Source organism: Nomascus leucogenys, chromosome 9, assembly GCF_006542625.1.
Source record: "Nomascus leucogenys isolate Asia chromosome 9, Asia_NLE_v1, whole genome shotgun sequence".
In the NCBI taxonomy this organism is placed as follows: Eukaryota; Metazoa; Chordata; class Mammalia; order Primates; family Hylobatidae; genus Nomascus; species Nomascus leucogenys.
Window position 1 is genome coordinate 97,513,810 of NC_044389.1, and position 15,590 is coordinate 97,529,399.

General features: G+C 41.0%; 1 protein-coding gene across 1 annotated transcript in view; it reads right to left on the reverse strand.

Moving 5' to 3' along the window:
- The window catches only part of TMEM236 (transmembrane protein 236), a 41,489-nt gene that overhangs the window by 12,805 nt on the left and 13,094 nt on the right, over positions 1-15,590 (reverse strand). Inside the window, exons 2-3 of the mRNA XM_003257688.2 lie at positions 13,164-13,236; positions 7,938-8,079 (exon numbers count right to left, since the gene is read on the reverse strand). Of these exons, the coding sequence (XP_003257736.1) occupies positions 7,938-8,079; positions 13,164-13,236 (215 nt within the window). The remainder of the gene's footprint in view (positions 1-7,937; positions 8,080-13,163; positions 13,237-15,590) is intronic.

Sequence of the window (15,590 nt, forward strand, 5' to 3'; positions counted from 1 at the left end):
TGCAAGAGAGGAAATGGAATAAATTTCCAGTGTTGCAAGGTTGTAAGGTTAAGGAGAAACAGGTATTTCTTTGCATTGCTATTTAGAGGGTAAGTTCTTTAGAGGGAGCAATTTAACTACACATATCAAAAACCTTAAAAGCTTGCATGGACTTTGAGCCAGAAGTTCTGCATCTAAACATTTGACCTAAGGAAATAACCATCTATGCTGCTGAGGTGCCTGCAGGCACTGACTCAAGTTTCTGATATTAAAAGACCACACAGAAAGATTGGACGAGGGCCATTGGGAGCAGATTTATTTGAAAATCTTACACTGCCAACATCATACCGGGCACCTCTCGCCAATGTGATAGTGGAAACCGCCTCCTTTGCAGGGCGCTGAGGTTTTCCACTCAAATAGCCTGTTGACCTCACCTCTAGCCAGCCATCTCTGACCATGTGGCTCTCCCTAATGCAGCCAAACACCTCTTGCCACACCGCACGGTACATACGATCCCATTATGGGCCCCTCTACATTCCCAGCATGTGTAGCCAGTCCGTAGTAGTCACTTTTCTTCTGGCAGTGTTCTTGCTGAGGAGTCTGGGCACGAGCAGATGCTCCAGGCCTTCTGAGGACACTCTGCAGTCATCATCCTGGTATCATTCGGCTCCCATCCAGAGGCAGTTAACTCTCTCCATCCCCAGCTTCTGTTTTGCCAGTCACCTCACTGAGAGGTTTCTGACTCCCACACCCAGCACAGGGCGCTTTAAACACAGCCCACCTGCACTACACATGGACACGTGCTTTAACGGTGACTTGTCTGCCCTGCCCAACTCAAAAGCCTTAGGCATTCTAACCATATGCTTGTCCTTCTCAACCCTTTTACTTCTGAATGAGACTCATAACAGCACAGTTTATCATAGTTGAAAACTGGAACAAATCTAGTTGTTCAACAACTGGGGATCTGCTAGATATATTATCATGGTTCATTAACATAATGGAATATAATTTGACCAATAACACCTTCTACACAGTAGAAGATGTAATAATGAGGCCGGGTGTGGTGGCTCACACCTGTAATCCCAGCACTTTGGGAGGTGAGGCGGGTGGATCATCTGAGGTCAGGAGTTCAAGACCAGCCTGGCCAACATGGTGAAATCCCATCTCTACTACAAATACAAAAATTAGAGGGACGTGGTGGTGCATGGCTGTAGTCCCAGCTACTCGGGAGGCTGAGGCACGAGAATCGCTTAAGCCCAGGACCAGAGGTTGCAGTGAGCAGAGATCATGCCACTGCACTCCAACCTGAGCAACAGAGTGAGACTGTCTCAAAACAAAACAAAATAAAACAAAAAGAAGATGTAATAATGAGAATGATGCCCACCATACATTAAGAAAAAAAAGAGTTGCAGAATAGGTTTTCTTAACAGATGAATGTACATCAAGATGCTATCCAGTTATAAATTCCTAGTTTGTAGGGTTATGGTTGGTTTACCTTTTCTTTTTTGTTTATCTCTATTTTATAACTTTTTTAAAGGAGTATGTGTTCTTTAGGAAAAATGAAACATTAGAAAGAAAAAATTCAATATGGCATGTTAAAAGGTTTCTCTGTTTTTCAAAGATGTTGAGCCTCAAGCCAGTTTGTACCCCACCAAGATGGGTCACTCTGCCTACAAAGCTGAAACTGCCCAGAGCAGCAGTAGCAGTCACAAGACCTTAGATGGGGGCTCACTTTGACTCTAGGTGGTGCAGTCATGATTGCCAGGGAGCTGGGTCTGGAGAGAGAGTTGGCAACCTATCTACCTCTTTGTAGGAATGGTAGTGTCCTAGAAACAGGTGCGGTTACAATGCTAAATGAAGCCATAGATTAATGATTTCTACATTTAGCAGAGGAACCTTTTTTCCCCCAAATGAAATCTCACACAAAACATCAACTCTTAAACACACAAAAATATTGCTGATCATGATGAAGCTCTCCCTTCTCCCAAACACACACATACAATACACACATGCATGCAAATTTTCTTTCCTTTTTTTTTTTTTTTTTTTTTTTTTGAGACAGAGTCATATTCTGTCACCCAGGCTGGAGCGCAGTAGTGCCATCTCAGCTCACTGCAACCTCTGCCTCCCGGGTTCAAGCGATTCTTCTGCCTCAGCCTCCCCAGTAGCTGGGATTACAGGCGCCTGCCACCACGGCCGGCTAATTTTTGTATTTTTAGTAGAAACGGGGTTTCACCATGTTGGCCAGGCTGGTCTCGAACTCCTCACCTCAGGTGATCCCCCCCCCCCACCTCAGCCCCCCAAAGTGCTGGGATTACAGGCGTGAGCCACCGTGCCCGGCTGCATGCAAATTTTTACAGTCACTCTTGAAGTAACATTGTAGGTTTCTGAAATGACAATTTAATGAACAGTGGTCGGTTTTAAGAAGGCAACTTGCCTCCAGCACCAGGTTTGTTGATTCAAGGTGTGAAATCCAACCAAGCTTAATGTTGATATAGGAGTTAAGAAGAAATTATTTAGGCCGATATGAGGGTACGGGAGTCCTTGGTAAGGTTTTCCTTTTAATGAAAAGCACTCCCAAATCATTTTCTAACAAACAGCAGCCTGTAAAATCGAGCTGCAGACATAGACAAGCAAGCTGGAGGCTTGCACGGGTGAATGCCGGCAGCTGTGCCAATAGGAAAAGGCCACCTGGAACTAGGCATGGTCAAAATGGTGGCACCATCTTCCCTTCTCTTTGCCAGCTGCGTGTACGGTGAGGAGCAAGCAACATGGCACCAGCCAAGTGGAAAGTCCATTTGCATAATAAGATTAGGGTGGGGTGACCAGCCTTTTCCAGGTGCTATGTAAACATCACACCCCATCCAACCAATCTGTGAGCCCTATGTAAATCAGACACCACCCACCAAAGCCTGTCTATAAAACCCAGTGCACTCTGTCATGGGCTGGAATTCCCACTTAGGAGCCCCTCTGTCTCAAAAGAGAGAGCTGCTCTCCTTTCTTTCTTTTGTCTATTAAACCTCCGCTCCTAAACTCACTCCCTGTGTGTGTCCATGTCCTTAATCTTCTTGGCACGAGATGATGAACCTTGGGTATTTACCCCAGACAACAACACTGCTTCATTTTCACTTCCCAAACATGGCCATTTGCTACATACACACCTTAGTTCTTGGAGGCCCAACCTTTGTTCTATGTAGAAAGCTTTCTTTACCATGTCTACCTACAAACTCCTGCAAATCCAAGATCTTCCCTTTAGTCTTTTCTTACCTTCAACACCTTAGATAAAATGAAGTTTTCCTTCATCTGTGGCAGCACAGTAGTTTAGCTATTATAATCTATTGTAGCACTTTGTAACAGGGTGTCTGGCCTGGGCTGCAAGTCCTATTTAAATGAGTCCTGAGGGTAGGACTGAAAACTCCCTCTCTAATCATGGACACTTTCATGGGTCTGTTTGCACCCACTGGTTTTGATGGGGATTAAGGAATCTAGGTGGTGACAGAGAGAGGACTCTAATGGTGGCAAGGATTGAGGTTCAGGCAATATAGGTAAGCCTGATTTGAGGACCTATGAGACCCCCCATGGAGAAAAGCTGCCTCAGAGAAGGAGTCTGGCTCTGCCATATTCAGCCACGAGGTCTATAGGTGGGAGGGGAAATGGTGGTTTCCAGGGGAGTAGAATGGCCATTACCTAAAATCACTGAAGCCCAGCCAATTTGTTGGTACATATACACTCTAAGGGCTGAAAGGCTGTTGTTTCCAAGAAAAAACAGTTATTATAGTGCTCTGTCTGAGACCTCTTTAGAAAACTAGAACTCAGTGGCAGGAAGCCAATATTCCCACTAGCAGAAGCAAGGAAGTCAATCTAAAGCACTAGCAAAGCATCCACCAATATCCCAGACACAAACAACAGCAGCACCAACAGCATTTAGAGCAGAGCTGAGCAGGCGTGGTAGAAAACAGCATGCCGAGGGGTTTGCACATGAGAGTGAAAAGCTGAGTGCACAGCAGATGCAGCAGGGTAGTCAGGGGTCTGGATCAACAAATAAGGGCACAGGAGACCCACTGTGGGTCTGGTTTAAAACGGCAGCAGCAGGTGGGCACAGTGGCTCATGCCTGTAAACCCAGCGCTTTGGGAAGCTGTAGCAAGCAGATCACTTGAGGTCAGAAGTTCGAGACCAGCCTGGCCAACAGGGTGAAACCCCATCTCTACTAAAAATACAAAAATTAGCCAGGCATAGTGGTGCCCTCCTGTATTCCCAGCTACTTGGAAGGCTGAGGCAGGAGGATCACTTGAGCCCAGGAGGCAAAGGTTGCAGTAAGCCGAGATATACCACTGCACTGCAGCATGGGCACCAGAGCAAGACTCTGTCCCAAAAAATTAATTAATTAACTAATTAATTAAATGAGAGCAGAAAAAAGACAGTGAAGAAGAGGAGATGAAAGTCCTCTTCTTCACTGTTGAGCCTCAAACCAGTGCGTACCCCACCAAGATGGGTCGCTCTGCCTACAAAGCTGAAATTGCCCAGAGCAGCGGCAGCAATCACAAGACCTTAGATGGGGGCTCACTTTGCCTCTACGTGGTTCAAGGTCATGATTACCAGGGAGCTGGGCCTGGAGAGAGAGTTGGCAACCTATCTACCTCTCTGTAGAAATGGTAATGTCCTAGAAACAGGTATGGTTGCAATGCTAAATGAGCATTAATAGATGAGATTCAGTTAGCAAAATTCAGATGGAAGCATTAAGGTGCGCTCATTTGTACCCACAGGCTATCCTTTGTATTCTTGTTATTTGTGCACAGGACTGGGGATTGGCATTCCTAGGTACCACGCACATCTGTGAGATTGCCATGCTGCAGAGATCCACGCGTCAGAAAAATGCTCCCATGCACGGCTCAACCTCCACGAAACGATGCACTTAGAAGCCGTTGCATGATAGTTACTTGATACTGAGAAATTTCCACTGGTAATAGGAAGTTAATAGAAAGGATTCCTTGGTCCAGTGAAGACTGCTTTAAGCATAAGCATATTTCGTCAGCAGAATAACTTATTTAAAATTTTGGAAAAAGAACAGCTACACAAAGATAAAAGTTTCGTAGCTTGGAATGAAGATGGTTAGGAGGCTGGAAGAGTGTCCATAAATGAAAGCGTTGTAGATTATGTTGGTTACATCTAGCATAAAGTCCAAACTGCTGCTAGCTGACAGACATGTATGCATTTCAGACTATCTGGAAAGAGCAAAGAACATATTCACTTTTCCCACATTTCCTAAAGGGAGCCATATCATTCCAGATCTTGTTCATCCCCCCGCCTCTAGTCAATTTTTTTTACTTGCAAGTACCAACTGTAGTGAAACCATATTTATGGTATACTTGCTTAGATTCAGATTTATGTATTTAAGATTTACATGTTAATGTATTTATATATTAATTCATGTTCCAAGGAATAAATGAGAAAACCTCGTGGATTCAAAATTTACATAATTTATATCATTAATTTCATGTTAAAATGAGTGTAGGAGACTATTTGGGTTCAAGGTTTGCATAAAAATTAAAAGCATGTATCATTCATATTTACAAAGGCATTTCAAGTGACTGCTACTTTTTTTAAGTGTGAATTTATTAAACGGCGGAACTACCAAACCAGACACTAATCTTCCTAAATTTGGACAGAGAACAGCTCAAGAAGGAGGCTCTTCAAGTGAGAAGCAGTTGTACAAAATGTGCTAGAGTCTTCTCCCCCAGATCTACTTCTTCTTTACATGTCTTACTTCAGTTCTCAGTGTCATTATTGAAGTTATGGATACAAGGAAAATTCCCCTTTAAAAACCCAACTAATGGCCAGCCACAGTGGCTCACATCTGTCATCCCAGCACTTTGGGAGGCGCAGGTGGGTAGATCACCTGAGGTCAGGAGTTCGAGACCAGCCTGGCCAACATGATGAAACCCTGTCTCTACTAAAAATACAAAAATTAGCCATGCATGGTGGTGCATGCCTGCAATCCCAGCTACTCGGGAGGCTGAGACAGGAGAATTGCTTAAACCCAGGAGGCAGAGGATGCAGCGAGCAGAGGTCATGCTACTGCATTCCAGAGCAAGACTCCGTCTCAAAAAAAAAAAAAAAATTATCACTAACAAAAATAAAATGTCATTAACTTATTCCGAAAAAGATACATGTGTCTTTCTTTTTTAAAAAGATCTTTTAACTTGGACAGGAAATTTAAATTAATATGGAAAATACAGTCATCAGAAACCATCCAATTTAAAGCTGGGTGCAGCTGTGCACAGCTAGAATCCCAGCTACTCAGGAGGCTGATGCAGGAGGATCTCCCGAGCTCAAGAACTCTAGATCAGCCTAGGCAACATAGCAAGACCCCAGCTCAAATAGAAAAAAAAATCGAATTTAAAAAATAGATTTGCATTTTTAAGGAATCTAGAGATGTAGTAAAGGATTTGGAGATTCCCAACTCTTCTGAGTTTAAGACAAATATGCTTGACTCCGGAGGGCAGATGTGACTTGGGTGTGCTTTCCACTCAACAGATGGCCCCGGCTGCCATCTTATCTACCTACATGTCACCTGTGTTATGTTAGACATAACAGACCGTCATCTCCCACCCAAGGATGAAGTACAAAGTGACAGGCTCAGATTCTCCAATTTCCTAGTGGCCTCCACCTCAGTTTTGCTTTCCATCTGAGCAGCAAGAGTGACTGGAAGGTACTGGTATCTGACCCATAAATGACTGACGAGCCCCATTGGTGACCCCGTCACTCTGAAGCTGTCTCCTGAGGCTCACTCAGTTGACTCCATTCACCCCATCAGAAAACAACCTGACAAACCTTACCCATTTCAAATGCACAACATGACAAAATCTTAGCCACACGGTAACTAGCATACAAATATTGCCAATTAAACAAAGATACTACCGCATGAAATTTAATGAAAGTTGGAGTAATTTATGATTAAATAAATAAAATATTCTGTTAACAAAATATCTTTTTGTAAGGGCCCATCTGTATTTAGTTTCAACTCATCACTTTGGAGGAGATGTGACATATCTTGCTGGGTTTTCTTTACATTTTATTTTTTTATAGGGACGGTGTCTTGCTATGTTGCTCAGGCTGGTCTCAAACTCCTGAGCTCATGCCATCTTCCCATACTGGCCTCCAAAAATGCTGGGATTACAGGCGTGAGCCACCGCACCCAGCCATATCTTGGTTTTATTAGGGTGAACTTTGGCATTTTTATAATTCACAATTAAAAACACATGATTATCTAGTACACAACTACCACAGTCATATTAATTCCTGTAGTAAAAGTCTCCAAACTAAGCTTTTTTTTAATTCATTTAAACATAAGGTTTAAGAGACTTCCTAGAAAAATATACAACTATAATAATTTACTTGGATAATTTCTTGCTGGAATAAACATTAAGGTTTTGGGCATTAACTATTTGATAATTTAAACCATCACAAGGACAAAAAACCAAACACCGCATGTTCTCACTCATAGGTAGGAATTGAACAATGAGAACTCATGGACACAGGAAGGGGAACATCACACTCCGGGGACTGTTGTGGGTTGAGGGGAGGGGGGAGGGACAGCATTAGGAGATACACCTAATGCTAAATGACGAGTCAATGGGTGCAGCAAACCAACACGGCACATGGATACATATGTAACAAACCTGCACATTGTGCACATGTACCCTAAAACCTAAAGTATAATAATAAAATAAAATAAACTATTTGATAATTTTTAATTTATCAGTACTACTAAAATGCAAATAGCAAACAAAAGCAGCTATCTAGCTATCAAGGTAGGTTTAAAAATAATTATGTTTAGATATCTTCATGTTAGCCCTAAGAAAAGGTATCATTAAACATGTTGTCAGATAACAGAGTGGCAGAAAGGTGAAAGACATATCAAACTTTAAAAAATATTCATATTTAAAAGAACACTTACTCTTTTGACTCCCTCTAAGAGGATATATCCTGAGTTTTTCAATAATATCAACCATGATCAGGGATGACAGAACCAGAGATACGGGCAGGTCAGGTAACATATCAGGTAAGACATCAGCGGACCCTTTAATGCTCTTTTGAACCTGTTTAGAGAAAACCATTTAGAAGCATTAAATTACTGTGCTTTCTTTGCTCAAAATGCTTTCAATAGTCTGAACGTAGCACTAAATTAATTTAATTATAATTACATTTACTAAAAACCTAGAAGGTTGGTTTTTAACTTGTCAGGTTTTAAACGCCACAAGGTTTTGAACCATTTCTAAAGCTGTCATAAGGATTCATATCAGTGGAAGCATATTTTCAGTTAAAGACAGACCTTGGTAAATGCATGCAAAAATGCAGTAGTGGGCTCCCTGTAATATTGAAGGGGTAACTCCTTCCAACTCTACTGCTGAGCAGAGCTTCCAAGAATCCAGCCTCAAAGAGCTAGAGGAACAAATATTAACGTCTAGGGTCTTCCAAGAAGACAGAACTCAGATAATTCCGGCTAGACTTTGGGACACTTCCTTCATCTGCTTAAAGTGTTTACAAAAAGCTATGGCAAGGCCAGGTGTGGTGGCTCACACCTATAATCCCAGCACTTTGGGAGGCCGAGGTGGGAGGACTGCTTGAGCCCAGGAGCTCGAGACCAACCTGAGCAACAAGGCCAGAAGCCATGTGTATGAAAAATTTAAAAAGTAGCTGGGTGTGGTGGCACACACCTTTGGTTTGAGCTACTTGAGAGGCTGAGGTGGGAGGATCACTGGAGCCCGGGAGGTCGAAGCTGCAGTGAGTAGTGATTGAGACACTGCACTCTAGCTTGGGTGACAGAGCAAGACCCTGCCCCACAAAAAAACAGAAAGAAAAACAAACCACAATAAAAAAAAAAAAACCATGGAAAGCGTTGTATTAATGATGAAATATTGAAAGTCTTCCCTCTGAAATCAGGAATAAGACAAAGATGCCACCATGGCCATTTCTGTTCAACATTGTCCTGGAGATCTTAGCCATGGTAATGGGCCAGAGAAAGAAATAAACAGTGTAGGCTGGGTGCGGTGGCTCACGCCTATAATCCCAACACTTTGGGAAGACGAGGCAGGTGGATCACCTGAGGTCAGGAGTTCGAGACCAGCCTGGCCAACTTGGTGAAACCCCATCTCTACTAAAAATACAAAAAAAAATTAGCCAGGCGTGGTGGCACATGCCAGTAGTCCCAGCTACTCAGGAGGCTGAGGCAGGAGAATTGCTTGAACCCAGGAGGCAGAGGTTGCAGTGAGCCAAGATCATGCCGTTGCACTCTAGCCTGGGCAACAGAATGAGACTCAAAAAAAGAAAGAAAGAAGGAAAGAAGAAAGAAAGAAAGAAAGAAAGAAAGAAAGAAAGAAAGAAAGAAAGAAAGAAAGAAAGAAAGAAAGAAAGAAAGAAAGAAAGAGAGAAAGAGAGAAAGAGAGAAAGAGAAAGAAAGAAAGAAAGAAAGAAAGAAAGAAAGAAAGAAAGAAACAAAGAAAGAAACAAAGAAAGAAAGAAAGAAAGAAAGAAGAGAGAGAGAGGGAGGGAGGGAGGGAAGGAAAGAAAGAAGGAAGGAAGGAAGGAAGGAAGGAAGGAAGGAAGGAAGGAAGGAAGGAAGGAAGGAAAGAAGGAAGGAAGGAAGGGGAGAGAGGAAAGAAAGAAATTAACAGTGTAAATACTGGAAAGAAGAAAGACAAAATATCATTATTCAAAGACTATTTGATTGTACATAGAGAAAATCTCCCCCAAATGGATAAATTATTTCTAAATACCAAAGACGAAAGAGTTCAAATATACGAGTTTTTTAAAAAAATGATACTATTCAATGCAACTTCAATCAATATTCCAACTTTTTGTGGAAAAGGACAGGCTGACACTAAAATTTATATGAAAATAAAAAAGGCAGGAAATTCTGGAAGACAAAGAATAAGCTAGGAAGATTTACTCTTCTGGATATAAAGAACTAGTATAAAGCTGCAAGAACTAAGACAGTGTAGAGTTGGCACAGGAATTATGTGTATCTACACTTGATTTATAACAAAGGTGGCACAGCAGAGAAATGTGGGAAGGATGGACTTTTTAGTAAAATGGTGCTTGGTCCATTGAATGTTACGTGGGGAAAAAAATTAACTCACTGCTGCACAACATATACCAAAATCAGTTCCAGATGTATTGTGAATCTAAAAAAGAATGAAGAAACAATATAGCCTTCAAAATATAATTAGGAGGCTGGGCACAGTGTCTTACACCTGTAATCCCAGCACTTCGGGAGTCCAAGGCAGGTGAATCACTTGAGATCAGGAGTTCAAGACCAGCCTGGCCAACATGGTGAAACCCAAACTCTATTAAAAATACAAAAATTAGCCGGGCATGGTGGCACACGACTGTTGTCCCAGCTACTTAGGAGGCTGAGAGGTGAGAATCACTTGAACACAGGAGGTGGAGGGTGCAGTGAATAGAGATTGCACCACTGCACTCCAGCCTGGGCAATAGGGCAACACTCCATGTCAAAAATATATATATATATATATATATTTATATACATATATATATGAAAGATTTTAAGATTTTGAAGTTCAGATTCACAATCACAAAATCTTCTACAAGTGACCCAAGCACTATCCATAAAGGAAAGAAATGAACTGGACTATTTTTGAGTTAAGAACTTCTTTTCATCATCAAACAGATATAAAAGTGTGAAGACAAGTTACATAAAGATATTTGCAATACATATAATCAAAAAAGGGCTTGTGTAATCTGAATATGAAAATAAGTCTTCCAAATAGATTGTTAAAAGATAAGCAACACAATAAAAAATCGGCAAGATGAAAAGATGCTCAACGTTGTTAATTACTGGAGAAATGTAATTTAAAAGTACAATGAGATTCAGGACTCACCAGAAGAGCTGAAATAAAAAGACACAATGATGCCTGGAGGGGTGCCTCACGCCTGTAATCTCAGCATTTTGGGAGGCCAAGGCGGGTGTATCACCTGAGGTCAGGAGTTCGAGACCAGCCTGGCCAACATGGTGAAACCACGTCTGTATTAAAAATAGAAAAATTAGCCGGCAGTGGTGGTGGGTGCCTGTAATCCCAGCTGCTGGGGAGCCTGAGGCAGGAGAATCACCTGAACCTGGGAGGTAGAGCGTGCAGTGAGCCAAGATCACACACACCACTGCACTCCAGCCTGGGCAACACAGCAAGACTCTGTCTCCAAAAAAATAAGACACAATGCAAGCACTGGTGAATGCTCCTTCTCTGCTGGTGAGTTCTACAGAGATGGTATAGAAATCACTACAATCTGTTTGGAAAGCTGTTTGACCTTATCTCTCACCATTTAACATTTCAATATCTCATGATTCATCAATTCTGCTCCTGCATATGTAACCAACAGAAATGCTTGCATGTGCACACCAAAAGACATATTCACAGATGTTCACAGCCGCATCCTTTGTAATTGCCAAAACTGGAAACAACCAAGATGGCGACCAAGAGTAGAACAGATGAGTAAATTATGATCTTTTCATAAAATGAAATATTCTACAGCTGAAAATGAATGAGCTTCAGGTATTCACAGAAACACGAATGACCCTCACAACCATATTTTAAATAAAAGAAGCCAGACATCATTTGATTTCTCCTTGGAAAAATTTCAGAAACAGGCAAACTAGCCTGCAGCATCAGAAGTCAAGTTAGAAGTGACTTCTGGAAAGGAGGGAAAGGGAGTCACTGAAATGAGAATAAAAAAAGAATGAGCAAGCAATGGTTACTGATACAAAAACAAAATAAAATAATAAATAAAAATAAAGGAGCGTGGGCATGGAGCTGGCCAAGGTTTCCTTCTTGACCTTGACTTGAGCGATGCTTACCCGGGGGGTTGCTTTGTGGTATTCCATTGTTACTGTACTTGTGTGTTTCGTGCACTTTTCTGTTTATGTGTTATACTTCGGTGAAAATTAAATAAGAAAAAAAGGAAAGGAAATAAAAAGATGTAACAATGGAAGAGACATCATAAAAAAAGAACCAAAAAGGTCTATCAAGCTCCAGATATGCCATCCGTTTACCACAGTGATGTTTCTTAAAAGGTTCTAAACTAAATTTTTACAGCTTTTGGGAAACTTCCAAATGATTTACAAGGTCTTTGGGAGGGGAAAAGACAGATCTAGATTGAAATATTCACCTGTTGCAGTTCACCGGAAGCAAAGCACATGTGTGTGGCCTCCCAAAATTATTCTATGCATTCATATGTTGTCCTAATTTAGCATCTATGATGTATTCTAGTGGCACCTACGATGCATTCTAACAACCATGTAATTTCTAATGTCATACATTACTCGGTACTGCCCTGTACACTTGTGGTACTTGTTCTAATTCCCTGTTTATTTTTCTCTCTAATGTCAGAAAATTATACCAGAGACTCAGCCATATTTCCTGAGTCCCCTATGCCCTGTACCTAACAGTGCCCGGCCTGTAATATACACTTAATGAATATTTGCTTCACATATAAGTGAAATATCACAAGGTAAATTAAGTAATTTAAGTAAATTAAGTATGCTTTGGGAAAACAAAAGTTATCTTCCACAGCACCTTGCAAATTAATAAGATTAGTGGGGCATTCTTCTCTGACCTTCTTGGATAATGAAGTGCTTACAGCCTGAAAGTTCTGCCTAAGATATTCCTGCCCTGCAGGTATCTATTCAAGACCTTTTGAAGCTATATTTAGTCAAAACATAAACTCAGCATTATTTTCAAATAAATAACACATGCAAATTATTACCACTGAACATCTTATCAAAGGTATTAAAATGTAAGCGGTCCTTCCCTTAGATCTTGTCGTATTCATTTAGAATTGAGGACAATCATGAAAAACATCAGGTTGGTAGAAGAAACAAATATAGATCAACTTTCACATTTTTCACTTTTTAAACATTCAAATATCATGTCTGTCTCTCACACACAAACACAAAATTAATTTTTGAAAATTGGCTACTAGACTTTCCTTCACAATCACAGAGGTAACAATGATCTTAGTACTTTAAATAACATATATTGCAACCTGGAAGAAGATTGGATTACATAAATGTCAAGAAATTTGTTGAGCATGCTGCTCTATCAAATTCCAATAACAAGAAATTATAAAATCTCATAATCTTGTAGCAGAAGAAATCAAAATTCCATACCTCAGTCACTGCTATGGAAAAGGTGAGGCAGGGCAGTGTGGTGAGGACCACACACATCATCAGAACAGGTCTCCTAGCAAAGGAGAAAAAATAAGCCAAAGCAATCATGGACAAGATCGACAGTTCCTCTTACATTCTGCTAATTTTGCAGTTCCTGTTCCATTCATCTATAGTTTTTCTAAGAAGCTGCTGCTTCCCTATTTCCATTTCCCAAATGTTTGCCTATGGCAAAGAGGAACACGCACAGAAACCAGAATGCTGTTTCTAGAACAAAGGGGTGAGAGATTTCCAAATAATTAGCAAACCACAAACTATTAAAAGCATCAAATCGCAAGTCAAATGACATTCAACATGTTCATAATTCATTAATTAAAATCCTGCCCAAGAGGTCAGGCTGTAGTGACCAACTGAATAAATGAACAGCATGACTTTCAAGTTATATCATATCCCATGTTGTAACATTTATATTTCAAAATGTACATTTAGAGATGATAAACTATTAGATATTTAAAGATCACTTAAAAACATTTACTTTTTTTACTAGAACCAAAAAAAAACCATACATACATAAAAATGACATAATTTTGCAAAGTTGTTTTTGGACCACTTCTTAAACCTTGCATGATCAACCAATCAAATAGCTATTGAGATTCTGTATGTAGAAAATAGTATATCTTATGACACAGAAAATTTAAATGTGGCCGGGCATGGTGGATCACATGTAATCCCAGCACTTTGGGAGGCCGAGGCGGGCGGATCACAAGGTCAGGAGATCAAGACCATCCTGGCTAACACGGTGAAACCCCGTCTCTACAAAAAATACAAAATATTAGCCAGGCGTGGTGGCGAGCGCCTGTAGTCCCAGCTACTCAGGAGGCTGAGGCAGGAGAATGGCGAGAACCCGGGAGGCAGAGATTGCAGTGAGCTGAGATCGCGCCACTGCACTCCAGCCTGGGTAAAAGAGCGAGACTCTGTCTCAAAATAAATAAATTAATTAATTTAAAAAATAGAAAATTTAAATGTATGTTTAGCATCCTTAATTTATGGGACAACAAAAGATACCTACTCAAAGGTTTTCTACAATGAAATATTTACCTCCTCTTTGATTCGTTAATATATATTATGTTAATTCCATTTATATAATGTTTTCTACGTACAAGCTGTGTTGAATGCTTTCAAATTATTAATTTCTCCACAGTCATAAAAAAGAATGATATCATGTCCTTTGCAGCAACATGGCTGTAGCTGGAGGCCACTATCCTAAACGAATTAACTCAGGAACAGAAAACCATTATGTTCTCACTTATAAGTGGGAGCTAAATGTTGGGTACTCATGGACATAAAGATGGGAATAGACACTGGGGACCATTACAGAGGGGAGGGTGGAAAGGGGTCAAGGGTTGAAAAATTACCTATCGGGTACTATTCTCACTAAGTGGGTGGCGGGATCAGTCACACCCAAGACCACAGCATTGTGCAACATACCAGCGTAACAAACGTGCACATGTACCTCCTGAATCTGAAATACAAGTTGAAATTATAAAGAATAAAATAATAGAGAACAATTTCTCTTTGGCGCTGTCTTGCCTCCCCCATCCCAGTGCCATCTTAGATGTCCTAGGTGTAAATATAAATTAGAAGATGAGATTACTCCTCTCTCATGGCCAGACCCAGTATAACCTGGCTAAGACTAGTCTGATGGAATTTTCCACTGGTAGCTTTTTCTGTTTGTCTGAGCCAAGATCCAGGTTCCTACAACACTAAGTTCTCTAAGTAAGATTGGACAAGCCACTCATAAAGTTCTCTTCTTCTCAGCTTGACCTCTAAACTATGACGATGCCCCAGAGATTCCTCCTGGGCCTGTTCTTTCTCTATGTTATCTTCCTGGATTATCTCATCCATTCCCATTGCTTCAAATACCACTCGTTTGCCCAGGACTCCACAATGTATTCTGGTGTTTCTCCTGAACTCTGACTTGTCTACTCAACTGTTAGGCACTTCCACTTGGATGGCAAAGACGCAACTCAGACTTACCATGTCCGAAAGAGAACCCAAGTCCTCCTCCATACTTGTTCCAGTCCATCATCTAATCCTGTCTGATTTACTGCCAAAGGCCATTTCAAACTCCTTTTCTGCCAACACCATAGTTCATCCACTGTCACCTCTCATCTGCCATATTTCCTAACTGGTTTCCTGTTGGTGGTTCTATTCTTGCCTAGCAACATTGTCTTCATGTTTTTGAAATGAAGTCATGCTTTTAAAATGTAAAACACGTCTCGTCACTGCTCCAGTGTTGGGGAAAGGAAGGGGTTATTGGTTAATGGGTATAAAGCTTTAGTCTTGCAAGATGAGAAGAGTTTCGTAGATGGATGGTGGCAACAGTCACACAACAATGTGAATGTACTTAATGCCACTGAACTGTACCCT